General features: G+C 41.4%; 1 protein-coding gene across 2 annotated transcripts; it reads left to right on the forward strand.

Annotated features, from left to right (window-relative positions):
- The first annotated feature begins 58 nt into the window (after nucleotides 1-58).
- On the forward strand, nucleotides 59-12,536 carry ARFRP1 (ADP ribosylation factor related protein 1). Of its 2 annotated transcripts, XM_064521664.1 has the most exons (9): nucleotides 59-178; nucleotides 530-799; nucleotides 1,391-1,490; nucleotides 1,868-1,955; nucleotides 2,437-2,519; nucleotides 3,588-3,669; nucleotides 3,990-4,060; nucleotides 10,177-10,277; nucleotides 11,634-12,536. In XM_064521664.1, the coding sequence occupies exons 3-9, from the start codon at nucleotides 1,398-1,400 to the stop codon at nucleotides 11,719-11,721; spliced, it is 606 nt and encodes a 201-aa protein (XP_064377734.1). In that variant the 5' UTR covers nucleotides 59-178; nucleotides 530-799; nucleotides 1,391-1,397; the 3' UTR covers nucleotides 11,722-12,536. The 2 variants fall into 2 exon arrangements, with proteins under 2 accessions (XP_064377734.1, XP_025971849.1); XM_026116064.2 differs by lacking the exon at nucleotides 530-799.
- The last annotated feature ends 5,388 nt before the right edge of the window (nucleotides 12,537-17,924 follow it).

Consider the following 17,924-nt stretch of genomic DNA (forward strand, 5'->3'; position numbering starts at 1 on the left):
AGTGGCCGTTGGAGCGCTCGGCATTCTGGGAGTCGTAGTCCCCTCAAGGGGGCGGCACCGCTCTGGCCGCGCTGCGAGAACTACATTTCCCAGGGTACCACGCGGCGGCCGGGCGCCGGCGGCCGGTGCCGGAGGGGAGCGCTGAGGCGCGGGGGACGGAAGGTGTCTGTGGTGCCCGGTGAGGGGCCGCGGGTCTCGGGCTGCGTCCTCGGGTCTTGCGGACGGGGGGAGCGGGGCGCGGCCGGGTCTCGTGGCAGCTGTGTGAGGCGCTGCCAGGCCCGGCCGCGGTGGGGCTGGGGCCGGGCTCCGCGCGGGGAGGCCTGTGCCGCGCCCGGCGCCGCGCCGGTGGCAGCGGGCAGGGCCGAGCGGGGAGCGGGCGGCGGGGTCTGGCCCCGGGGCCGGGGCCGGCCCCTCTTGTGCAGCCGGAGGGGAAGGGTCGGGCCTCCCGGCCTCGCCCTGGCTGTGGTCCAGCCTGGGAAGCCCCTCGCGCCGAGGCTGGAGCAAGTTTTCCTTTCTCCCTCCCTTTTAGGCAACGTTATTTCGCCTCAGAGCGGTTATTTACCTGCCCGCTCGCTCAGAGGCAGCTGCCTCTGAAACGTGCTGCCTTGAGGTTCCCCGTGTCCGTTTAAAGCGACGGGTTGCTGTGGTGTGGTGCTTGGTGCCGATGCTTCCTGCATCTCAGCGAAACTTCTCTGCCTTGTTTGTATAAACCCAGCAAAAGAGCATGTGCTCGGGCAGGGCTCGTCACAGTCTGACTTCCAGTCCTGTGCTTTGGCACTTGTCTTCGTGGTGTTGCAAGGTGATAAAATACTTGAATTGTGAATACTATAAGAGAAAGCTGTTGCTGGAGAATGGATAAATTAAGATAGGTAGTCTTTTTTACAAGCCTTTAAAAGTAATATACTCCCTGCTCAGTTTGACTGTTAAAGATCCCGTGATACAGTCGTGGATGGGACTGTCCAGCATGTTCTTGCTCAAAATACCCATTCTGTGTGTTTGTATGCAGTTAACTTCATTCTGTGGACCGTGTCTATAGTCCAAAAGACTTTAAAGAATGTTTAGCTCTCTTTTAAGCCTCAGAACAGACAGGGGAGTTTTCAGATGAGTAGGGGTTTGCACTGGATGATATGCACTCTCAAAATTTGGCTGTGTGCGTAAACAGGGGTAAGCTCTGTGCAAGATGACCCCCTGCACGTATGCATTTGAAAACCTGATCTTTTTTTTCCCGTGAACTTGGATCTATGATTTGTCCTGGGGTTACCTAAATATGAGAGTTACTGATAAAAGAATAACACCACTTATTCCTCTGATGTTGGAAAAATTTACGTTGTAGAATGAGAGACTTCTGGAAATGACCCCTTCATTAAGGATTTCTTGGCATTTGTTGCAGGAGCAGGATGTATACTCTGTTGTCTGGACTCTATAAATACATGTTCCAGAGGGATGAGTACTGTGTCTTGATCCTTGGTTTGGACAATGCTGGTAAAACAGTAAGTACCGTTAATTACCAATTACGTGGAAGGCATATGCCATTCTAAACATTCCTATTCTCCAAAGACAAACTTCCAAGAGGCAGGTCAGTGTAACTCATTACGGGATATTTTGGTGATGTTACCCACAAGAATCAACTCCTCTCCCTGTATTTAAATTTAGCATAAGCTTTCAGGGATATAGCTGAGACTCTGATAATCCTGTAATCACCTGGGATCCCTTCTTTCTTTGCTAAAAAGGGAACAAGAGGAGTGGTTTGTTCCGAGGTTAAATAGGGCAGTAGCTATTGGAACAGGATTCTGCCCTAAAGGAAAGGCAGGTTTTGGTTAGGATTACCCATGTTTGGGAGTAGTTACTCTTTCTTGTTCCTTTTCAGACCTTCCTTGAACAAACTAAAACTCGATTTAACAAGAACTACAAAGGGATGAGTTTGTCCAAAATCACAACCACTGTAGGCTTAAACAGTAAGTAAATCCACTTGGAAATTTTTCCACTTTTCCTGCAAAGTTAGACAACAGTTGTTTCTTCCTTGAAATATTTTAGAAGAATTGACAAGGGGAAAATGGTTCCTGGAAATAGAGATCTTATGTCCTAGCTCCCCATATACTTTTTGTAAGAGAATAAATTGACTTGCTTAGCTTTTGAAGAAAATACCCTGAAGTCTTAAGAACTGCGTATCCCATTTCAGTGCTATGCTTAGAAATTAAGCTAAGTTTCACTGGAGTTTGCTGGCCTGATTCTCATCTTATTTATACTGATGTGACTCTACCCGATCTTGTGTGCCACTATTTTCTAAGGTATTGTTTTCTTGTTAAAAGTAGTACTGTATGTGATTTGCTTCTGTAGAAGACTGTTCCATCCCTCCTTGGGGGTGTTGTGTAGGTGTGATCCTTGAGAGCACACAGCCAATTTTCATTGGATTGGATTTGTCTTCTTTCCTTCTAGTTGGTACTATTGATGTTGGCAAAACTCGGCTGATGTTCTGGGATCTTGGAGGACAGGAAGAGCTACAGTCCCTTTGGGACAAGGTTGGGGAAGTAATTTTTCTTATATAAAAATGTTTTTTACACCTCTCTCAGAATTGGAGAAATATGATCGTTTAGTACTCATACAGGCTTACTGGTAGCCCAAATATTTAGCATTAACACGTTTCCAGAGTTTCAATTTTATCTGTGCAAGATTTGCAAAGATGATGCTTAACATTTGCATTATTGTTTAGAGAAACTAATTATCGACTTCTGTGTGAGGACTGTGCCAGTATTATCATTTGTATGTAATAAATGAGGTATTATCAGTGGTAATTTCCTTACCCAAAGTCACAGAGGGACCTGAAAAGAGATCTCGGATAGCTCATATAAGAGCTACAGTCTAGTTCTAAATAAAATGAAATACGATTTGAAGTTCTCTGGGCTATTTTATACAGCAAGTCAGGCCAAGCGAAGGAAAACATTGATGAAAGCAGAAAGATAAAAGCTGAGATGTGTTTCTGGGCTCAACACTTTCAAGGCTTTTACAGTACCACACAAAAGTGAAGTATATACCAATATCAACACTTGTCGCCTCCCCCTGTGATAACTGTTCTTGTGGAACAGAGGGTGCAGTCTCCCCAGCTGGATGGTGTTTTGTAGCTACATTAAAAGCATAGTTATTAGAAGTCCTAGGCACAATATGCAGCATTCAGATGTCTGACAAAGAATATTAAACCAGTGTGCTCTCAGGCCAACCAAACGTGCCACCTGCGCCCTTGACTTCATTGTTTGATCAAGACATGCATTACTGCTGCTACTGTTATCAATCGCTTGAGATATATTACTCAACTGCACAGTTGATCAGGCTTAAAAAAACATCGAATTCTGCCTGTAATCACCTGGGTTAAAAAGAGTCTGCAGTTAAATTTCTTCACCTGTTTGGTTCAACAGGCCTGCAAACAGGACAGGCAATGCATTTCGCGTGCCACCATTCTTCTCTTCAGACGAATATTATGGGAATAGCTAGCTCTCACTGGTTATCTCTTTTGTGTACATATAAAAAAAATAATAATGAGGAGGAGGTGGTCCTAGCTGCTACGTACACTGATATCTGTGTTACCATTTCAGTATTATGCTGAGTCTCATGGAGTGATCTATGTTATTGACTCCACTGATGAGGAGAGGCTCTCAGAATCTAAAAAAGCTTTTGGTGAGTACACCATATTTTACCAGTACTGTGATTTCATGATGTATTGTGTCCCAGTTCTGTCATTACGATCATGTCTTTTCCTGTGTCCTTGAAGTAAGCTGTGTCCTGTTGATGACATGTCTGTAGTGCTTTTGAACCTTTGTTCAAAAAGAAAAGATACTGTGATGAATGTAGTCCTGAGAGTTTGGATCAAATCAAACTAACAAGGAGGTGCCTCTTGCTTCCTCTCTATGTCCAGATAATTTGTGTCAAGCATTTGTGCAACTTTGTCTTATAGAATTAGCTAAACCTGTCTTGTTTTTTATTTCTGTGCTTTATAGAGAAAGTGGTTACTAGTGAAGCTCTGGAAGGGGTTCCCATTCTGGTATTAGCTAACAAGCAGGATGTAGAGGTAAGATCACTGCAGAAAATTTAGTTATTCAATGACCAAATAAGACTTGGAAAGGTGGACTGCGTATATCCTTGTTAAATTTATTTCATGGCCCTGGACTGGTGCTTAACAAAGTTTTCCTTCTGCTAGAAATAATTACTGTGAATTTAGTTTTCTGCTTTTCCTTTCTCCTCTAGCTCTCTTCCAGTGACACAAGTGAGCTCACTATAGACATGTGCATCTTGGCTGTTTTGAGCCATTTATGTAAACAGAACAAACTATGTAGCTATGGTGGGTTTTATTTACTGTGACTTGGTATCTTGATACTGTTTTTCCTGTTTATTCAGCAAAACAATGTTTAGTGGGCTTCTGTTTATGATGCTGTTCCTGGAATTGTACCTGGAATTGCAGTACTGCAGTTTGAGTGATTATTCTCTAGATGGAGCTAGATACTTTCAGTAGAATTTGAAAACTAGAACTTGCAGCTGTGGTATGTATTTCAAAGAATGCTAATGCTTCCCAGCTTCTTCCCCAGGACTTCCACACCTATCTCAATGAGTATAATTGTGGGAAATACTTCAGACTTCTATAGCTATCACTTTTAAGAGAGGATTTGGTCGTACTTTACTTGTACAGCACAACAATTGTGTTTTGTTTTTTTTTTTTTTTGATGATCATAAATTTTAGTCATTGAAATAAATGAAATCTAATTCTACATAAGATACAGCATGAGATTAAGAGCCAGGACTCCTGATTTCTGGTCCTGGCTTTGCTGTGAACTGTCTCTTTTAGCTGGTGACGGTGCTGACTGTCTGTTTTCTGTGTGGAAACTAGAATACTAACTCTCATTTCCATGCAACACTGCAGCTTTACAGCAGGGAGCAGTCTGCAGTCTTTCCTTTAGTTATTGACAGCTAAACTACATGCAGTGACCCAGAAAGCTGTTCCAGTTTTACCCATGGCTCTATAGGCATGTTTTGTTTTCTGGGCATACTACAAAAGCCAGCTCTTCTGGCACCCTAACAGGGTTAATGAAAAGAGGTTGAACAAATGAACTTTTTTTAACACAACTAGAAAGAGGTATCTGGAACAGGCTTTCAAGATAAAAGCTATGAATGACTCCTTGCCCCCTCTAGAGGGTCCAAGACTAGCCCACAGATTCAGTGCCTTTATGCAGTCATAGAACTGTGACAACAGATCAGCAAAGCTGTGCGGACTGGAGGTATATTTATTTTTAATAAACATCTAAATTGTATATTTAGGGGCCTACTTCTAGAGTATGATCTTGGATCACAGAACACAGAGTAAAGCAACATGAATGCTAGTAATAACATATGAAAGGGACTATAGCTTATTCTGCAGTGACTATTCAGGCTCTCTTCAACAAGGTTTAGAAAATCCAGAAGTATCTGTCTCCTCTGCTGATCTAGCAGCAGTAAAGACTTTTGGAAGAAAATTGAACATTACAGGATTATCACTAATAGAGATTTCTCTGCTCTGGATGTCCAGACATATAATTGTAGTGGAGAATTCTCCCCAGCTTAACTCTTTTGTTAAGTGGTATCTTAACATTACTGGTGTTTGCAGGTGGAGGATAATGCAGCTGTTCATGATTACATCTTTAAAGGCCAGCAGAATACTTTTGGTAAAATACATCAGAAGTAGCATGTCTGACCTTTTTTTTAAGGTTACGTTCCTCACAGTAAGCTAACAAATGTTTCAACTCTGACTCACCCAAACACAATCTTGAAATGCCTTAAATTACATAAAGTGTAACAATTTTTTTTGGCCCTGTCTCTAAATTCCTTGTAGAAAAAAATTCCTCTATTAATAATCAGTACTATTCTTGAGTAAATTGCGCCTACTGCCCAGCACTGCCAAGCAGGAGTGGTGTTTGGCAGTATCAGGAGAATGAAATACAGTCATAGGCTGCAAAATACCAGTTCAGAAATCTAATATCGTGACAATAGAGTGGATGAATTTTCCATGTGTCAGGATTATGCTCTGTTTAGCGTAGGTTTCAAAACTAGATGATTTTGCAATTAACTGGGTGGAAAAAAAAGTGGGTGAAGTTTTCTTTTTCTTTTCTTTTCTTTCTTTTTTTTTTTTTTTTTCAAGTAACTATAGCTTTGTAGGAGGATTAAATATTTGGTGGGCTCCCTTTCAAGTATTGAAGTATTTTTGGGCCACTTTTCAAAGTATTAGGCAGTTTTGCTTGCCTGACACTTCCTGCAGAGAAAACTGCAAAATATGAATTTATATTTTCTGTTTTGATGTGAATAGAAATGTTTAAACATTATAAAAGCTATATATTTCTGAGCTGTAAAATGAGCTGTTAAACCTTGGCAGGGGGGAACAGAATGCCTCATTTTGGAACATTTAATACTGGAATAACTGAGCTGAAGAAATAGCATACAAAAGGAATTAGATGTTGTATAATGTCTAGGATGATGTCTTTGGGAGGAAGTCTTGTCTTGCAAGGCTGAAGATAATTTTTGGAAATTTAATTTGGAATCCCCAGAGTTTTGGAAAGCCACAGCATATCGTTGAAAAATGAGGAGTGGTGGTGAGTAGCTGTGTATAGTGGAAGACTTATAGTTCTACCTGTTTGTGGTACTGGTACAGATACTAGAAAATGTCTTCTATATGATGACCGTTCTCAATTCCAAATTGAGAAATATGACAGCTTCTGTGTAAAATTAATTTTCATCAGCTTGTAAAAAACAATAGCACAGAACATGGGTCAGGTGGTGTAGACTTTTTTTTTTGTTCGTTAGGTTATCAACCTTTCTATTAGCTCCTATTTTAGTTTCATTCTGCTAACCGATTACTCTTGAGATAGCTGAAGAGCCTATATTTACTTCAAGTTTAATCCCAATAAGCTAAGCCACATTGTTGTCTTTCCTGTGGTGGATCTGGCAAATGGAGACTCTGCAATCCAATCTGTTTTGCCTAAAACAGCCGCTGATGCATTTTTGCGGATGACTCCATTTCTGGGGTCACAACTTTGCTGCTTCATATGGTTCTGGGTGTACCCTTCCTGACCGTTAATTTGAGTAATGCTGCTCTGAACCCTTCATAAAATGAACTTTGTTGTACCGCCAGGTCAGTCCTGGGTAGACTGTCTTGAAAAGCCTGAAGGCTTTATATTTAATAGATGTTTTAGCATGCACTCTTTAGGGAATGATGAGATAGAAATACAACAGGTTGTGTGAAGTTTGTCTGAAATGTACGGTAGATAAGACCATTATTCCAGAAAGGTCATGTGTAGATTTTATTATTGTAACAATGAGCTGTTTGTGTGATCACAGATGATCCGGTTTCCGTAGTTTTCTCTTGGTTTATGTGGTTTCAGCTGAGAAACAAAACACAGCTATAAACAAATATTTTGTAATGGAGATAGGGAGGAGGAAAAGAGAGGGGAACTCAAGCCGCAGATGACATTTTCTTTTAAGCATGAAAAGCTCAAATGCTTCTAGATGAAATGATGACTGACCTACCTCTTCTCTGCTGTAAGACAGGATTGCAATTCATGGCTTCCCCTTGAACAGTGAAACAAGACTTCTTGGAATTGATAGTTCAGTGGTGGTGTCCCCTTTGCTGCATGTTATTGTACTTCAATTATTATGTTATTTAATGCTCATCAAAACACATTTAATGTTGTGATGTAGCAACATCCTACTGTAAAAAATGTAAATGGTGCAAAGTCTCCTCAGAAGCAGAATCCATCCTGACCCAAACTTCTGCAGAGGTTGATGGCTGGAGAGTTCTGTGAAAGTTAGAGCAGGCCACAATCATATTAGGAACTGAGAAGAGGAACTTTCTAAAATGGATTAAGAGGTTCTAGCTGTGTGTGTTTTTGTTTTTGTTTTTTTTAAAGCTACAGCAGTTCTAAGCTGCACTTGGAAAGGTGGACTTCTCAAAGGCCTCAGGGGTAGACAAGGCGAAGGAAACAGATTCTGTGCTGCTTGTTTCTGACTGTAGGTAGGGACAGAACATGCCATATTTGGCTGGATGTGTGCAGGTATCCTGGTCTGCTGATGGTTTTTGGAAAGTCCATTGCCTGACTGCTTTGCATGAGCAGTGCAAGTAGAAATAAAGCTGCCCTGTGAGGAGGGAAGAAATGTTGGCCCCTTTTCAAAATTAACTCACTCACTATTCCCTAGTAAGCCTCCAACATCGTACTTATCTGGTGTCATTCACTGATAAGAAGTAAAACTGGAAAAGAGTGCTGAAAAGAGTTTGAATGAGTCTGTCTTGAATCCTGCCTACTGAGAGAGGTTCTGTATTTGGAGCAACTGAGGCTGCAGGAGTTCGTGACTAGAATGACTGGTGCTTTGACAGTACACCATACCGCAGGTATGAATCCAAGCAATTCCAATAGAGGAGCTTTGAGATGGTACAGTTCAGGACAGAAAAGACATCATTACAGTGCTCTGCATTGTTGTTTTCCACCTTGAACACTTTCTCATATTTCCTTGAAAGATTCTAAAATGTATCATCAGCCAGAAAAGGAGAAGTTGTTATACTGTAATATTAAACTTTACTTTTTTAGCTATTTATCCAATGGATGACAGCTCATCTTTATGAATTTCAGGCTTTTCATTTGACTAAAATATTGAAATAGCTTGTAATGACTTTCGTGTGTGAAGTGAGTAACATTTTGTATACAGTTTCCTGCTCATTGATTGAAACTGCAACTCTGAAATGCAACTTAGGTCATAAGAAAATACAGTCATCAGAAGTTGCACAATTAATGGATTCTGGGCCCTTCACAGTGGAAAATCACCAGTCTGGATTCAAGGACATTGGGTGAGCTGGGTGCCATTAAACTTCTCTCAACCCATTTCTTAAGAACCCATCTTACTTGTAAGCACTGAATCCTGCTTATTTATCACATACTCATCTCCACAGTAATTTCTGATATTTGATTTTTTCACAACTGGTGTTTTGCAAAATGGAGAGCTAATATAATTCATTTCCATCTTTATGCTAAGTTAACGCCCAGACTCGTAGGAGACTGAATTCCTGTTTGTACATAGTCTGTGCTTCCAAAGTATACACCAACCTGGACTAATCCTCAAGACTCCCAAGGATTTCATTTGGGATTTCGGTAAACACTAGCCCAACACAGATTTGAGCCTAACTGATGGGCCAAAATGTCCTTTGCAGAGAGGAGAAGAAAGTCGGGCTTATGGCCAGCTAAAGTGTTTAATGGTTTGTCCAGGGCTTCTGAGAGAAAGTGAATATTGAGGCCAGAAAAGGAATTAAAGGCTGGTGATTTTCTCATTGTTACTTCCATGTTCAGGGATGAAGAGTACAAATCTAGATTTCAGTAGGGCAGGTTTTGCCTTCCGTGACATGAATACTCTTTTGAAATTTTGTGTTTGCTTTTGTAACTCTTAAGAATAAAGTTTTTCTGGCAACACTGTGACTTATGTCAGGAAAGTAATGCACTAGTTTCTTGGGGGTTTTATTCATTTGTGTATTTTAAAACCACTTCCTAGCAGTTTGGCATGTAGATGACAGATGTGCAAGAGCTGATGGCCATGAAGAACAAAGTCTCACTGGTCATCAGAAAATATGCTGCATTCAGTGCTGGCAGCATTGCTCTCGTGCATGTAAAATGCAAGCAAACATGTCTGGGGAGGTCATGGAACATGCTAACATCCTTTAGGTGCATGTCCTAAAGGAACATGCTGCGATTTAGCAGAGATCACGCCCCAGCCATTTTCTGGGAATGCACTCATAGGAAGACAGCATCCACTTTTGCAGAGTTCTGGTAGACAGAACTTGTGTGCAATCATTGGGATATGTTGGAAGAGTATCCGGGAGGGTGTACAGGTTGTCCTCATTTTCATGACTGTATTTGCACAGAAGTATGCATCTTGAGGATCAGAGAGGTGTGGCAAATGTGTACATATGTCTGAAAATAGCATTGTCTTTGATGAAATAGTAGTATGTTCAGTTTTTTGGAATCTAAATAAGTGAATTTGTTATGTTAGTGGGTAAGGGAGTTTAACATAACGCCGTCATGCAATCCTGACTGAAGCAGAACTGTGGACCTGGTAGGATTCATTTTAGAAGAAGGTCGCTGTCTTTTGTAGCATAAAGAACTCTCTTGGTTTCACTTGCAGACCTGTCTGTCAATACCTGATATCAAGACTGCATTTAGTGACTGCATTAACAAAATTGGAAAGAGAGATTGCCTGACACAAGCCTGCTCTGCTCTTACTGGGTAAGTGTGAGAATGGATGGCGTTCTGGTTAACTAAACAGTTGCAGTGTGTCACATATGAACAAAAATACCATGGGGTATAATAAACACTGAAGGGGAGCTGTGCTTCCTTCCCAGCAATGGTGGACAGTTGTTTGTTAACCCTAGACTTGCAGCAGGTCAGTAACTTCATGTGCAAATCCCTTCTATAAAACACAATGAAAATGTACTAACCTTGTCTACTGACTGGCTCAGAGCAACAGGATTTGGAGGTATATGGAGCTGTGGATGTTTCTGCTTTATCATCTGCTCTCCGAGCACAATAATTCTTGCACTGGTTGGCTTGCTGCAGCTCCTAACTTCATATAAGTAAGAAAATGTAGCTGTTTATGACACTGATATATATGTACATACCTCTGTGTGTGTGTGCGCACGTGCGTGTTTGTGTGTGTGTATATATATATATATATGTATGTATATATCTTAATGTTACTGTTGTACACTGGGTCTTGCAGTACTTTAGTTACACTCTTAGTTCTTTGGGTTAAAAGTGCTATTTGGTGTAATTCTGTTATATATGGCTAGAAATAGTCATCTGAATTAGTGGCTGCCTATACTGAATCCAGGACTTAGACTTTTTTTTAATCTAGCAACAAAGCTGTGATAGGATAAGAAAAGCTTCTCAAACCATGATAAAAAAACCTCTGTGGTCTCTATTGCTAAGAATCAAATGCTAATAAGCAGATGAATGACCAACACAACAACAGTAGTTAAGCACTGACTGGAAGAGAAGTGTTAGATAACAATCTTATGAAATGGAACCTTTACAATTCATGTGTTGTGTTTTGTGAAAACACTTCTGGTTTTGATCTGTGTGGAATTTCCTCTCAAAATTTCATTTTGAGTTTGAACTAAAGAAAAAAAATTGTGGAAGTCCTGGCTGGGAAGCTATGCAGACCGGTGAGTTGGTGAGTTGCTTGGCAACCCTGGCACAGATGATTACATAAAACTGGAGCCAGGATTGGAAGACTTGATGCAGCTGGCCTGAGGTTTGTAGCAAAATAACCTCAAATCAGCTGACCATCAAGTGGTTTGATGCTTCATTCCAAGGTTTCCACAGAGTTGATGACTAACTAAATTGGATCTAGACTTGTACAAACACCAGAGAAATAAAGGATGGAGTTTAAATAACAAATGAAAAAAAAAAAACCCAAAATCAGATCCCCATGGTTTGGATGTATGAGAAACTAACATAGTAATTCCAATAAATAACTGAAGGGCAGAACACTTTGTTTGCTTTTGTAAGTTGTTAGTTAGGGACTACGTAAGCTGTAATTATTATTCCTAATAATCTTGTCTATTTTTCTTATTTCCTTAGCAAAGGAGTGAATGAGGGAATTGAATGGATGGTGAAGTGTGTGGTGAGGAATATTCACCGACCCCCGAGACAGAAGGACATCACGTAAGAAATTCCAAGTTAGCCAAGGAATGGACACCCTCTTTCCACGCAGTTTCCTGTTCTCTTTAAAGAAGAAGGTCCACAGGATTCCTCTTAAACCTGATTCTTTCCTAAGTTTGTTTGGAGACAAACATTCTCTTTCTGTGTCTAAAAAAACTTAAGCAAAGGATTCTAACTGTGAGGAAAAAAAAAATCCCTTGCATTGTGTATTAAGTCATTGGCCTGGCAGCATAGACTTCCCAAAGGCTGAGTGGCAATCCACACTTTGTTGCAGATGCAAAGGACTTAATTTTCTACTGTATTGCTTTGTGATTCTTGGTCTGTTAATCTAACAGGGGCTAGAGGCCAGTGAAGTGGAACTCTCCCTTGGAGGAACTGGATAGGTGAATCTGAAAGGGGAGAGGGAGCCTGGGGGGTGACTGTCCTTTTAACTGAGGTGATATCTCACTGTTCCAGCCCCATGGTTACTGCAGGTGGTGTTACTAGCCCTGTTATGCTGTTGTTTGTATAATGGGAAGAGACGATGATGATTATAACTCAATTTTCAGTTGGCACGTTGATTCGTGACTTTTATCTGTGGTAAATGCAGATGTGGAAGCCAGCAACTGCACAATGGTATGCTGCTTATAATGGGTATTCTTAACAGGACGTGACCTTCAGAAGCACTGCTGGTATCTGTTGTGCAGTCTCTTTAATGGTAAGAATAATTGATATCTTCTGTAACCAGAGGGAATCGAGGTCCTCTCTGTACTTTCTGGGCTGAAAGCTGAACCTCTAGGCAGGGAGAAATCAGTATGCAATAAAGCTTCCTACTCCTTTAAACTTCTTATGCTGAAACAGCTGATGAGTCGTGTAAGTACAGCAGTGGTTGTACTTGGCCCTCTAGTTTTGCAAATGCAAACAAGAACAGAAAGGCAGCTCTCAAAGCCAAATAGTTCACTTCTCACGTGGCCTACCCAACTGTAATTCTGTTGACATATCACTAACATTTCTCTGAATATCTTTTTTTAAAACAATTGGATGCATTTTACAGTGGTTTGGCAGTGGTTGTTGCTCTCTATGTTTCTGTCACTCATGGCACTGATAGTCATTTTATGCTGTTTGCTCATATTGTGAAGGGAATGTTTTTCTAGCTCAATTCGAGCAAGTTAGAAAGTAGTATTTGTTTAAAGAACTATTATTTATCACCTGTCAAAACTTTCTGCTAAACTTTCTGCATGCAGCTTGCTGCAGAATTTTTCCATGTGAGAACATAACTCATTCTCTCACATTTGAGTCAAACTGTCAAGGCACTAGAGTATGGCGTAAGTTCATGAAGTCAGTGGAAATAATATGTACATGCTGGAGAGCAGACTGTCACTTCTCAGTAATGCTAGGAGAAGGCTAGGCAAACTGTCAGCTGAGGTTTTTTTGGTGTGATCTCTGCCCCTTAGAGTGCATTCTAGCTGTGTCATCCACCACTTTGTCAGATCAAACTCTGATGGAAGTTAGTTGTGTCAATTAGTGTGCTAGGAGATGGTGGCTGGATGCTACAGAAGAGATCATTACAGTAATCCATGCAGAATAACTGATGTGCTGTGGGTAATCAACTAATTTGTGTGAGGAAAAAAACATATGGCACGTAACTTCTTTGTGGGGGTAAGGCAGGTTGCCTTTAAAGTCAACACTTTTTCGTCTTTCTCAGAACTGAGTTGGTTACATGCAACGACTGCATGATCTGCCTATTAGCAGTGGGATATTATTTTTAATTGTTGATTTTGTAATAATCCACAGTCCTGAAAGGTGAAGTCAGTGCAAATTCTTATACTTGGCTCTGGTGGCATGGCAGAATTCTTCATACCTTCCTTTACAGAAAGCTCAAAGTGATTCAGTAGAGAAGCAGCCAGTGTGTCGTAAAAGCATTACCAAAGGTAATGCGTTTCATCTCTGCTGAAGAAAGGAGGGGAAAAAAAAGATGAAACAAAAAAGAGCTGATCTTAAAGGGCCTTTGTTGATGCATTCAACCATTTCTTTGTATATTCTGTTAATGGAGCCCAGCTTAGCAAGGTAAATAACCGCCTCTTTAATCCCAATGGGAAAGATCATTTAAGTGCGGAATAAAGGGGGAAAGCTGCTATTTGTACTTGGTAGCATGTTGAAAATCAGTGGATTCTTGGCAGAAACTCAGAATCAGTGGAAACGTTGGAAACCAAAACCTGAGAACAGATAGTTGGAGAATCTCAGACCAGACCATCTGTCATTTTATAGACAGCTTTCCTGGAAAAAAAGTGGTTGGTACAGAACTAAAGTCATTCCAATATCTGATATGGATCACTTGCAGTTATCTGCTATTGTTAGGATGGATGGTATAATGTAGCCTCTGAATTTGAGTTTGGATGGTGCTAATGTCAACACCATATCCCAGAAGAATTCAGCTGCAGTCGATCTAACTCAAAAACCAGAGATCTCTTTAGGCACCTTTAGACCTAGTGACCTGCCTCATGTTTCTTACTCACTCTGTGAATGTAGAGGATCCCTTGAAGATTATTCGCCTACTGTAAGAAGTGGGATTTTTCTCCAGGTCCTGCATGCGATACAAGGCTGACAGTTCCAAGTGTACAACAGAACTGGATAAGCAATGGCCATGAATTGTAAGGGAAATCTCTTTCGCTTGGCCATCTCTGAAAGTCTGAGCGTTTTCAGGGTATCGGTGTGGTTGCGGCTCTTGTTTCCGTTGGCAGGATTGGTGCCAGCAATGAAACTGAAAAAATAAAACAGTGCCTGGTGGAGAAGAGTGCTTTGCTGAAAGACAAAAATGCTCTAGTCAAGTAATGTGAAATGTCTAATGGGATGCCAGGGGTTTTCCACGCTTTCCACATACTCTTCTCAGATCTCTTCCTCCCCCTATTCCCTAGGAGACCAGGGAGGTGAAACAGTTTCGAGCTCAAGGCCATAGCTGTTCTCATGAGTGTCTAGACACAAAGACTGAAATAAATGCATACTTTGTGGCACATATCAGCAGGAGCACTTAAATAAAAGTAAACATACTGGCTTAAAAATTCCCAGTTCTCAAGCGTGGGAAGCACTAAACTTTCTCATCCCCTTAATTCCTTTGTGAAATTACCCTAATGCGTGTTGCTTTCTGTCCCTTCACCTGGGAGCTCTGAGATGCCTGCTGTTCTTCACGGTAGTGATGTTAATGACTGCTTCGACCCTGGAGGTGCAACAGTGCTTTACCTAACGAAATTCCTCTCCCAGGAGTCTTAATCAAGGACCTGATCCTGTGAACCTAGAGGCCTAAATGAGCATGGAATTTCATTGCAATTAACAGCTTCTGCGCTGGCAGGTTTCCAGGCATTGAATACTGTTGCCAGTTAAGGCTTTAATAATATTAAAGCTAAGGACTTCTTTGCACAGCCACTAATTTCTCCTTGGTGTTAAAATACACAGAATAGCAGTCTCCTGTTCTTCTTAATACATGATTCTCCCTGTAAGCAGCCTTACAAGATAGGCAGTGAAAGAAGAAAACATTAAGGTCACAGACTGTGCTATTTGCTATGATCACACAAGTTCTCTTGCACAGAATAAATCCATGCCGAAGCCTCTTCCGAAATCTTAAGGACTGTGAAAGTGTGCATGACAGGTAATGGCCTTTGAGTTCTTGAGAGCACAATGATGCTAAAGAGAGGCTGTTTATCTCCATAGTGCTGTGACTAGAAAGTTGTTTTGCCTGCTCACTCTTGTCAGTTGTGTTCTTACGCTTTTTCAGCAATGGCCCAGTGTTTGTACATATCCAGGGCACTTTCTTTGCACTGAGAAAGATGCATCAGCTGTGATGCATATGTAGGAGCATGCTCTGATGTCCACAAAAAAATCAGTGAGGATTTATCTAAAAGTGGTAGCACAAGGATCCGTAATCAGAGTTAGCTTCTAGAGCAGGAACAGCATTTATTTGATGGAGCGCACAGATGCGCCTTCTTGCCTCCCAGAATCTGTCTAAGGAAACAGCTTTGCCATCAGTTTCTTCCAGCATTACAAATAAAAGGCACCTACTTGATACCGTCAAAAGATTTCCCGAGTTCCTGGGGAGCACAACAGACAGGACAGTCAAGCCTTCTGCCGAGTTCCCTTGGTGCATCCTCCCTCCAGCGTGACTGTGATGAAGGAATCCAGCTCGGTCAGCTGATAGGAAAGAGAAACATCATCTTGCCTGTGCAAGCACAGCTTGGACTTGGGTCTCTCTGACCCTGTACCACCTGCAGTACTTTACAGGAAGCACAAAGAGGATGGAGCACTACCAAATCAGCTGGGGTTTTTTTTTGTTGTTGTTGTTGCACCTGCTCTATATGGTCCTAAAAGACTACACAGGGACGCTGAGTTCCTCTGTTGGGCAGTTTTGCTGCAGCTTCAGTCTGTATAACCAGGTCTGTACTGCTAATGATGCAGCATGGGCATGGAGGAGGATTCTGAAAAGTGATAGTGGCCATTGCATAAGCAACCCTGAAAAAGAATCCTACTGGGATAGTCAGAGATGGCATGCTGATAGCTCTTTTACATCTTGACCAGTAATCAAATGTCAGGATTTCAGTGTCATGGTATTTATCACATTTTAGATTTGTGCTTTATTCAAGCTGTTACAGGAAGCACAGACTTTTTATTCCAAACTATTTTGCATGACGAGTGAGCCCTCTGCAAAACTTCCCAACCAAAGTCAGGATGTTTCTGAGTATATAAATCATAGTACAGTCTTTTTCAGATTTTTGGTATGTTTGAGACAGGCCTGTTTTGCCCATGGCAGTTTACAGAAATCTGTTTCTCTGAAGAGTTGCTTTATCTTTTCAAGCTGAAGCTGCTTCATCTCCCGTGCTTAATAATCACTTTTTCCTTTAATGTGCTTTACACTGAGATGAAGTTGAGCTAATAGTCATGGAGGTCATGCCACTGGCCTTATGTGAATACTGGCAGAAGATTAACTTTCTTTAACCCCTCTGGAATTTCCCTGCTATGCAAACATTTATTAGCAGTGAGCAGCAGGAGGCAAGAGGTTTCCATTATAAGAAAAGGCTTTTTAATGACTGTTCTGTTAATCACAGCGCTACCCATAGCATCTGTGGAAGTGATCATCTATACAGGATGCAGATGTGTGCAGAAGCCCCTTAGCCCACGTATGTCTGTCTGAGAGCAGACCTAAAGCTCAGCGATGAACTCAGCTCTGGATGGTACTTATATCCTCTGCTCCAATGCACTTCCTATGACAGAAAATCTTTTTATGTGACTGTGAGATAAAGGTCTCAGGATAACTACCTGTGGTGTGGAAGGTGGCTCCAAACAAAAGCAGAACTGGATTTATTCCAGATCATATGTTTGCATCAAAGTAGGTGCTTTGATACAAGAAAGAAAGGGGAATTTGCAACCACTGTAGTTACACAGACACAATTCTGCCTAAAGGCAATTCTTTCAAGACCAGCTGCACATCAGAGCACGTGGGAAAAGACAAAACCATCTAAATGGCCCAGGCACCTGCATTCTGTTCAAGCCTGAAGAACAGCCAGCTCTGAGAGGTACTGCGCATTTGGTAGGCAGAATTAGAATTGCAGATGTGCCAAGAAGTGAGGCCAACATGAAATCAGTGGTCATCTACTGAGGTAATTAATATTACCTCATATATATATATATATATATATATATGTATGTATGTATATATACCCCATATAATATTACCTCATCTAATGAGGTAATAATTGAAGGACAGCATGGGCAGCAGAATTGACAAGTCCAGAACACAAGCAGGGCCACCCCAGCAAAAGGGAGGGAGCTGCTGGGTTGAAAGATGCTATTTCCCTGATAACAGCATCACCACAACCTCTGTGATTAGAGGAGGAAGACAGCTGAGGAGCAGATGCATCTGATTGCTAGCTGAGGATAGGTCATGTTCTCTAAAGACTGGAAAGTAGCAACTAGGCTAAAAAACAGGGTGTTGGAAACAGTCCTAGATCTAAGAAGTTGATTTTGACCGTATTAGACTGAGACCTGAGGGTGCAATGTCATTCCTTTTGATTTGGCATGCTGTTAAAGAAGCTAGCCCTGTTGATGTGGTGACAATTTCATCTTCATTTGGAACTACTGAAAGAAACAGGATAACTGAGTTACAGCACTTTGCCAGTAACACCCTAGTGCCATCCCAGCCTAGTGTAAGGCGACAGCGATGCAAGTTAGCCTCACTGCAATGGC

Source organism: Dromaius novaehollandiae, chromosome 16, assembly GCF_036370855.1.
Source record: "Dromaius novaehollandiae isolate bDroNov1 chromosome 16, bDroNov1.hap1, whole genome shotgun sequence".
Classification (NCBI taxonomy): domain Eukaryota; kingdom Metazoa; phylum Chordata; class Aves; order Casuariiformes; family Dromaiidae; genus Dromaius; species Dromaius novaehollandiae.

Coding starts and splice junctions, on each gene's coding strand:
- ARFRP1 (XM_064521664.1), top strand. CDS start 1,398: ATGTATACTCTGTTGTCTGGACTCTATAAATACATGTTCCAGAGGGAT. Junction 1,956..2,436: donor AACCACTGTAGGCTTAAACA/GTAAGTAAATCC, acceptor CTTTCCTTCTAG/TTGGTACTATTGATGTTGGC. Junction 3,670..3,989: donor AGAATCTAAAAAAGCTTTTG/GTGAGTACACCA, acceptor TGTGCTTTATAG/AGAAAGTGGTTACTAGTGAA.